General features: G+C 41.5%; 1 protein-coding gene across 1 annotated transcript in view; it reads right to left on the reverse strand.

Annotated features, from left to right (window-relative positions):
• The window catches only part of ZNF292 (zinc finger protein 292), a 106355-nt gene extending 98783 nt beyond the window's left edge, over nt 1-7572 (reverse strand). Inside the window, exons 1-2 of the mRNA XM_010387954.2 lie at nt 7070-7572; nt 6673-6869 (exon numbers count right to left, since the gene is read on the reverse strand). Coding sequence (XP_010386256.2) covers nt 6673-6840 — 168 coding nt within the window. The 5' untranslated portion in view covers nt 6841-6869; nt 7070-7572. The remainder of the gene's footprint in view (nt 1-6672; nt 6870-7069) is intronic.
• Nucleotides 7573-9718: the final 2146 nt, after the last annotated feature.

The following is a 9718-nucleotide window of genomic DNA, read 5'->3' on the forward strand; positions in this document are numbered from 1 at the left end:
GCTCCCTCAATACCTGAAGTAATTATCACTAATTAACAAGCAAGCTATCTTTTCTTCTGATTTGAAGTGTCCTACAAATTAAGATAGCCTCTAATAGTCAAAAAGAAGAGTCTAATTTTTAAGGAAAATGCTTAGCTTCAAAGATCTTGCAGTTATAATTAAGCTAAGCAAAACATGTATATAAACAAAAGAATCAACTTGTATCAAACTGATGAGACATAAAATATACAAAGAAATGTCTAAATATGTAACTTACACATTCTGTAGCTCTAACAGTGTTAATTTGGTTTTTATTTCTTTTATCAATCAGGCACCACTAAAGGCTAATAAAGGTAATGAAGACTAGCTCAAATAGTACCTCCTTGGTTAAAGCCTTCCCTGATACCCCAGCCTGAAGTGCTTACTACCTACTTTGAACTCTTTAAGTTACTATACATAAAATTAACTTACCCTTCCAAATATCCACTGATAATGAACTGATTAATCAGACACAGTCATAGACTAGAATTACTATACACTATACAACAGAAAGCCATAAACTTACATGAGCAGCTATGGAATGAGCTAGAAGATGCCTCTAGGGGGAGGGAAAGCAAGATGCAGTGTAGTTATCTTTATTTTCTTAAAAAGAGCAAACTAGTTCTGGAAACTATTAGGGGATTTGTCTTCATGGAAATGAGACCAGAACTCTAGAATGGGAAAAAGATCAAGTTTTCATTGTATGCCCTTTCTCAGGGTGAATTTTTAAAAACCATTTCAATTAGTACATTTTCAATTTAAAACAAAACAAAACAAACAACAAAAAAGCAAAACCAGGCTGGGTGCAGAGGCTCGTGCCTACAGTCTCAGCACTCTGGGAGACCAACGTGGGAGGACGGCTTGAGCCCAGGAGTTTGAGATCAACCTGGGCAACGTAGGGAGATCTTGTCTCCACAAAAAATGTTAAAGTCAGTCAGGCATGTTGACGTGCACCTGTAGTCCCAGCTACCCGGCACGCTGAGGCAGGAGGATCACTGAAGCCCAGTTGGTTAAGGATGCAGTGAGCCGTGACTGTGTCACTGCACTCCTGCCTGGGTGATAGAGTGGAGACTCTGTCTCAGAAAAAAAAAAAATTAAAAATAAAGCAAAATGAATTTGTTAGTTAATACACTGCCTTTTGACATCTTTTCAGCTGTCATTTTGAAGTGATATTTAAATAATATCTTACTAATTTATATCCCACTAGTCGCCCATATCTTTTATTTCCTGTAACATCTAAATCTAGGTCCTTGCATATAAATGCTTTCTTAAAAGTACGGAATTTGTTACACCAAAATGTCAAATCTTTGCTTTAATCAGAGTAATTACGCTGAAGTTGCTACCTTCTTTAACCTAGTAAGAGTTGTTTTACTGTTTAAGTAATTGCTTGTAATTTCTGCTAAGAAAGTAGAAAGCTTCTTGACCTCTCATGGTCAGTACAAATTATACTTAAATATAGTTGAATATCATTTACCTGAACCTGTTCCAAAGTAACCATATTTCTGGAGTTTAACTATCTCAATATGAATAGAGTATAAGGACTAAAACAAAAAAAAATCTTCTAAATATATTATTTTTCTTTCTGTTCAATGTTTCTGAAAAGGGCACTGCAGGTATTCAGACAGAGGAATTATGTTTCCATTTGTTGGGACTGTCCTGATCACTTCAGAAAATTTAGCATTCAGGGTCATGGGCACCAAATGCCAGTACCACATCCCAAGTCATAGCAACATCCAAAAGCCTGATCCCACATATTTCTAAGTGCCCTTGAAGAGAGAACTGGAGGTAGGGAAAGTACTATGCCCAGTTGAGAAGCACTGCTTATATGAACTAAGAAAATTATATATATATACACACACTTCATATATATGTATATATACACACACATCGTATATATGTATACACACACACATCGTACATATGTATATACACACACACCCACACACACATTTTTTTTTTATTAGAGTCTCCTGTATCTTATATCCTCTGTAACATCTAAACCACCTAGGTCCTTGCACATACGTATACACACACATGTAGACTGCAATTCAATCTTTTAAAACAACTGTCAGCCACCAGATCACTACTGATCAATGGTCAACAACAGTTACAACCAACCAGTCAGTCAGTCCAGTATATAGTGCTGTCAGTAAATATCATACTCCAACAAATCAACCATTACAATGGCCAATTTTTCCAACCATTATTTTAAAATCTCTTTAGAACAACTCCTCTGTTGGAATGCTTCTTTTTAAAACTCCCAAATAACCTTCCTCTTTACTGTACTCATCTCTGCAACAAAATATATAAATCACAGTTTATGATTTTCTGTCTACCTTGCTCCAGAGACTACAAACTCTTTGAAGCCAGGGACCATGATCATGCTTGCCTAGCCTGTATACAGTAGATGTTCAACAGAAAGGTTGAATGACTGACTACTGGCCCAGTCTAATACAATTAACTAGTCCAAAAGGTTCCAATTATAACCAATTTTTTATATAATAAATACAGTAATAATCCTAAAACAAGTAAATGCAAATTACTTCTGGTTATTCTATATACTTATTCTAAGTCAATTTTAAGAAAATGAGTTAGTTATATTGCCCATATTAAAGCTAACTTTGAAAAGATACAAGGAAATTTAAGAGCTGGGTGTGGTGGTGTATGAGGTCTCAGCTACTTAGAAGGCTGAGAAAGGGCCGGGCATGGTGGTTCATGTCTGTAATCCCAGCACTTTGGGAGGCTGACGGGGGCGGAACCAGCCTGACCAACAAGGATAAACCCTGTCTCTAGTAAAAATACAAAATTAGTCGGGCATGGTGGCACATGCCTGTAATCCCAGCTACTCGGGAGGCTGAGGCAGGAGAATTGCTTGAATTCTTCGCCAGGAGGCGGAGGTTGTGGTGGGGCCAAATTGCGCCACTGTACACCAGCCTGGGTGACAGAGTTAAACTCTAACTCCAAAAAAAAAAAAAAAAAGAAGAAGGCTGAGACAGGAAGATCACTTGAGCCTAAGAGTTTGAGGTTGTGATCATACCTGGGCAATGTAGCAAGACCCCATTTCTCAAAAAAAAAAAAATAAAATAAGGAAAATTTAAGATTTATGACAGGCACTCTACCATGCCCATCCTCCACTTACTCTTCCCTCCTCCCACTTAAGCTTTAAGCAAATTCTCATTTAAATAAGCAAAGGGGGGGGTCTTATTTCCAGAAAGAGCAAAACAACACTGTTAAGAAAAACATTTAATGCCTTTCATTTCTATTCTGCTACTCAGAATTCAAAAAATCTATTAATCTCCTACCTCACTCAAAAATAAAACTCTATAATAAGCTACTCCTATTTCTGTGGGTTTCACCACATTCTCCAGAAACTTAACTTTTGTTCATAAACATTACATAGACAGTAAACTAATTCATTTTTTAAAGTAAATGCAAAAATAAGGGTTACACAAGCACTAAGCATCAACACTGGCAGAATATTAATTCTGAAGCCCATTAACTTTGACAAACGTTTATTCATCTTTGCCTTCTTGAAGCATGTGACTATCCCAGTTTTACAGGAAAAGCTTAAATAGAAAAAGTTAAATAATAATCTCAAGGTTAGAAACTAACAGATAATTTCTAGCTCCTAGTATCCCTGGCACTATATTTAGATTGTGCCAATAAATTCTACAATTGTTAAACATTGCTTCACTCAACTTCATATCAAAATGCTAGGTAGTAATTGCTAAGATACAATTGTATTTTTATTTTTTATTTTTCTGAGCCAGAATCTTGCTCTGTCACCTGGGCTGGAGGTGCACAGTGCACCATCTCTGCACACTGCAACCTCTGCCTCCCTGGTTCAAATGATCCTCCCACCTCAGCCTCCCGAGTAGCTGGGACTACAGGCACTCGCCATGGAGACTGGTTAATTGTTTTGTTTTGTTTTCTGTATTTTTTGTAGAGAAGGGGCCACATCATGTTGCCCAGCCTCAAGCAATCCGCCCAACTTGGCCTCCCAAACTGCTGGGATTCAAGGCGTGAGCCACTTCCAACCCTGTAAATAAACATAAATAAAACAATGGTTTCAAGTTACCTCCATTTGACAAGATCACTAACATAAATAGGTTACCTGAAAAACAAAACAAAAAACCCCACCCCAGAAAATGTTCCAGAGGAAATTAGACACACTCTGTATTGTTTCAAATGGAGATTGCTTTTAAGTGTACTTAAATTATTCTGAGATTACAGTGTATGAAATATTTTATAATTTTTGAAATCCACAAATCCAGCCTTTGTTTCATTACTGTTTGATGTTTTTTGTCAGTAGCATCAATAACAATTTATGTGGTAAGACTAATCATTTAATGAAACTAATGTAGGACATTATTTTCATTCTGATTTTTAAAATGCTGTTTCACTCATTTAAAAACTCTTTTAAGTCTGGCGGGGCGAGGTGGCTCACACCTGAAATCCCAGCACTTTCGGAGATGGAGGCAGGTGGATCACTTGAGGTCAGGAGTTCAAGACCAGCCTGGCCAACATATAGGGAAACCCTAAACCCCATCTCTAAGAAAAATACAAAAATTAGCTGGGCATGGTAGCGCACACCTGTAGTCCCAGCTACTTGGGAAGCTGAGACAGGAGAATCCCTTGAACCCGGGAGACGGAGGTTGCAGTGAGCTGAGATCGCACCACTGCACTCCAGCCCGGGTGACAGTGCAAGACTCCGTCTCTCAAAAATAAATAAATAATCTTTAAGTGATAACTTTACAACGTCACACACCCACAAAAAGGGGGGGTGTCTAGCTTGCATGAGATTCTATTTTCCCAGAATTATTAATCCTGCTTAAAAATACTGCTGACAAAAAAGAATTAACAGTAATTAGCCTTAAAACTATCAGTGGACGCTATTAGGGAAAAAATGTCTTTCAGCAAAGCTAGACTTTAATAGTTCTCACTGATTATTATATAAAAACTGACTCGACTTACTAATGAAATACTTCCTATTATGGGTATCTTAGAGAAATTTTTTTCTCTCTAAAATAAATCTTTAAAGACCAATTAAGAATGAGTGGGTACTGCAAGGTAGAGAAACTGAGAAATTTCAACAATTTTTTAATATTAGAATTCAAAGGAATGAGCCTCTAATTTTGCCACAGGTATTCACCAGACCTATTTACCTAAGTAGGGAGCTTTCACATTGCACATCCTCCTAGACAAGTCACCACTTGATCTCACAATTTTTGTTTTTAAGATTATGAACAGCCATCAAATAATTTGTGACAATAAAGTGCATACAGCGGCGGAGATTCTTTTGTATATGATCACGTATCCCCGACATTACAAAGGAAAGATTTCAATATTTGGAGGCTAAAAAGTAAGTGAAAATGTAATCTACTCAGCTAAAATGGTCAACCATTGTTCTACGTTAAGATCAATATTTTTCCAAAACGAATTCTCTGTAAAGATACATTCACAAGTTAACTCTAAATATGACCTGTGTAAATTGTGTCTTCTTTTTCCTCCTCAAGACAATCCAATCAAAGTCTTCACCAGAGCCAGCAACACTACCTTGAAATTTCAAACCTAAGTGTAAGGCTCGTAATGAAGTCCAAATGTAGTCCCAAACTCTCCGATTTTCATCAAGGATGAAATTATTTTCATCACTAGTAAACAGTGTTATTAACATTCCAAATTCTGATTAGAATGCAGTCACTGGTGAGAAGCGTCCTTGGGCAAGCAAAGAAAAGATTTGAAACTACCCAAAGCACAGATCCACATGAACCTGTCTTCTCCCACTTCATCAGGAAGCCAATCAGGGAGAACTCCAAGAAACAGGGGTGAAGGGGTGATCGGTAGAGAAAGGATAGTGGAAATCATACTCCTCGAAGGGTGAAAGCAAATGAGAAACGGACTCTGGAAAAGCCGCCCCAAAGAGCCATTCAATCTGAGACAGATGTACAGGGACAGCTCCTCCACACTAAGGAGATCAAGCTTTACCATGGAAGTGGTGCACCAAGCAAGCAAGTATGGGCAGGAGGGGACAACCTCCGCCAAGCACCCCCTCCCGAACGTCTAGCTCAACTAGAAGGGGTCGGCGGGGACTGCTCCTCCGAACATCAACAAAGGCCCCTTCAGTCCTAAGGCGAAATTCGAACAACAAAGGCCCGGAGACAGCCAGGACAGGGCCGGGGCTGGGGGCGGGACGGATGAAAGCAGGGGAAGGCAAAGGAATCAAACCAGTGGGGGCGGAGGCCCGTCGGAGTGGGAAGCAGAGGCGCAGAGGCGGGAGGCGCGGTAATCCCCAGTGCACAATAAGAGGAGGAGGAAGAGAACCTGGCCTCCATTCTCCTCCTACTCTCTCCAATCCGCACCGTCTACATTTCCTCAGCCGCGGGGACCGCGCAGTCCCGAGTTCAGGGAAGGAGAGGGGAGGGGGGATTTTCCGCCTTGACCACAACTCCCTTCCCCCAGCCAGGAGCTGCAGACGACAACAACCGCCACAACTGCAGCCACACAAAGGCGCCTTCCTTCTACTACCGCTCCCACCCGGGCGGAGGCGCCGATGATGCCAAGGAAGCCGCGACCACCTCTCGGCCGCCTGGCGCTCGCTCGCCCTCTTCCCCTTCTAGCTGGGTAAAGGGGGAGGGGACCACCGGGCGCCCTCACCTGGCACAGCTGCTGACAGTAGTCGGTGGCCGCTTCCACGGCCGGTACCCGGCTCTCCCGCAGCTGTCGCTCCAGCTCCTGGAGCTGCTCGCCCAGGCGCTGCAGCTCCGCGACGCAGCCGCCTTCGCCGCGACTCAACCTCTCCTGCTCGGCCTCTTCGTCCGCCATCTTCACACCCCGCTCCGTCGCGTACGCACCTGGGTCACGTGATAACACAATGCCACGTTCGGCGGGGTCACGTGCCAGGCGCGCTTGCACGCCGCCGAGCACGTACAAAGGGCCCGATGGGGAAGATAGGGGGGTGGGGAGAGAGGCGCGAGAGAGCCCGAGGGAGGTGAAGGCAAGGGGAAAGGAGAAGGGCGGGGTTGGGGCGGTGCGGAAAACCGCGGTTACTTACCCCGAGCGGGAAGTGGGCAGTAGCGGCCGAAAGGGGCGGGCTGGTGAAGGCCAGCTCTCGGTCACGTGGGCGCCGCGACGGGAAAAAGCCTAGGGAGGGGCGACCCTCTCCGGCGTCCCGATCCCGGCGTGGCTTTCCCCAGTCCCCGAAGTCTTCTACGGGCATATCCTCCTGTTCCCCAAGAGGATGGCACAGGGAGAGTTCTGAGTGGCCTCGGGCAATGGCTGCATTTGCTGTTGGCCTGTAAGCAGGCCAGAAGCAGAGGAAGAGAGAGAAGGTAAAACCCGCCCATGGACCGCAAGCGTGAGAGCCGAGGCAGGACTATGAACTGTCAAAATTGTCTCTGACTTCTCACCAGGCCGGAGAGGAGGGATCTAGTGCGTGAGGTACCAGATCTCGTCTCACTTGACTCTCCTCCTCTTCAGCCCCAAGAACGCCTGTCCCCTGGAAACACATTCTCTAGGGGGTGGAGGCAACAAAGGAAAAGAACAATTGGGTCAGAGCAGAATGAGGTTCAATCCTCAGTCTGGAGAATGGAGCAAATTCATGAAAAGCATAGTTTAAAAGAAGTCAGAATATGAACAGACCAGATGATTTTTAAACCATGAAAACATTTCTAGAATAAGTGATAACTACTCTGTTTCACCGTGATTTAGACTCTACTAGACTCTACAGAAATCACCAACAATGAAAACAGGCTATATATGAAAGCTATTGAAAAGAAAGTAGGTCAAGAAAAAAACACCGATAAGGACTCCATTAAAAATCATAACGGAGGAGAGGAAATTGATGCTAAAATAAACCAATGTTGTGGAGAATTATTATAAATATCTACAGCATTTTTTCCTAATGCTACAAATACAGGTAGCATTCTGAACCACATTTTACTTACAAGCTGAAAGGAATTAATACTTGGCACTCGAACAAAAGAGTAGAAGAAGTGCTACAAAAATCCAAGAGCTTAATCCTAAAGTTCTTAATAAAACTAATATTTTATTACCGTTAGAGCATTAGACCTGTCACAACTGAATGGTCTACAGAAATTTAGAAACAATGATATTGATGAAGCACCCAGTCTTATCATTTACTCTGAGTGAAGTATATTTTTCTAGTACAAGCATCTAAAAAATAATTCCCATTGTGGGCAGTGTCCTCTTCAAGAGATTTCTAGTAATTAATGGAAAGTGTTCTACATACTATGTTGTCCAGAATAAATGTTTTATAACGCATCAGTGATGGTGATGTTTTTAAAGCAGCATTATATAAGGTGACCAGGCACAGCTAAACCCCTTATGAAAAACAGTATCAGTTAATATTACATATTAACAAGGTAGAATCTTCAAATGTTTAATCTTCAAATGTTTACTCATGGAAGAGACTAGGAAGTACGTTCAAAGGCTGAGGAGGCAGGATATAATAGTATCACTGAGTTGAAAAAGCAACAATTAAGGCAGCTAATGATTTTTAATATTTGCAGCTCACTTTCCCAAGTTAAGTATTTTAGATGCCTAAACCAGGTTTCACCAGTTTGTTATCTTAGGATTCCAGTGAAAAATGTAAAAAGGGAAATATGAGATTAGCCAAATGTACCAGTAAATCCAAGGACTGGTAAGGTATCACAGGCTAGCAAGCTCATTTCCACTGCAAGTATAATGGCTTACACCACACCTAATCTATAGAAAGGAATGAAAAATGGTGGTTGAGGGGTGGGAGAGATATATATCCAGATATTGATTTTTAAGAGAATTGCCTGATAATGTAGGTCATTCCTACCTCTTCCACATAACAACCCTAAAACTAAGGAGACTTGATTAGCAAACTGATTCTGAGCACCATTACTATCTGGTAAATATCCATCAGCATTGATGGCCATGTCTTTTACTTTTATTTGGTATCTGTGAACCCTGTCTCCACATTCCTCCATTGCTACTCCTTTGCACACACAGAAATATTTAGAGCCTACAGGAAATGAAAGGATTGGGGGTGAGTGGTGTAATTAACACTCATTTATTGGGTACTTGATATTTGCAGGCACTACTTGGTTTGGGACAAGTCAGAGGCGAATAAAAGGTCTTCCTGCCTTGAAGCTTACAGTTTTGTGGGAAAATGACCTGCAATGGGAATACATACGATATAACAAGTGTTCTATTATGAAAATTCATGCCTATATTCAACCTAGAACATCATAGTAATCTAAGATACTAACAAGAATGTCCAACAAAAATCTACAGAAGTGCAGGCTTTTTTTTTTTTTTTTTTTTAATTAAATGAGAAGGATTGAAAATACTATCCCGTGACAGGTCAACCTTGTCTTGGAAATCTCAGAAATCTCAATCTTATCCATGGAAAAGGCATGACTTCTGTGCCTATGTCCATTTGTTCTTTAAATACCAAACTGTCAGCTCATAGGAACCATTTACACACACACACACTGACACACACAAACACGCACACCCCTACTTACTGAGATGTTCCTGGGGAAATTCGAAGACCTGTTCCATTGAGAAAACAAGAATAAGCCCCTGGGGCAAAAGACTCCGCGTCTCTGGGGAACTCAGTATCCGCGCCGCGAGCACCCATGCCCATTTTGAACACAACGCGACTGCTATGGACGTGGTATAATCATATGGACCTTCACTCCCAAGAGAC

This window comes from Rhinopithecus roxellana, chromosome 4 (assembly GCF_007565055.1).
Source record: "Rhinopithecus roxellana isolate Shanxi Qingling chromosome 4, ASM756505v1, whole genome shotgun sequence".
NCBI classification, from domain to species: Eukaryota; Metazoa; Chordata; class Mammalia; order Primates; family Cercopithecidae; genus Rhinopithecus; species Rhinopithecus roxellana.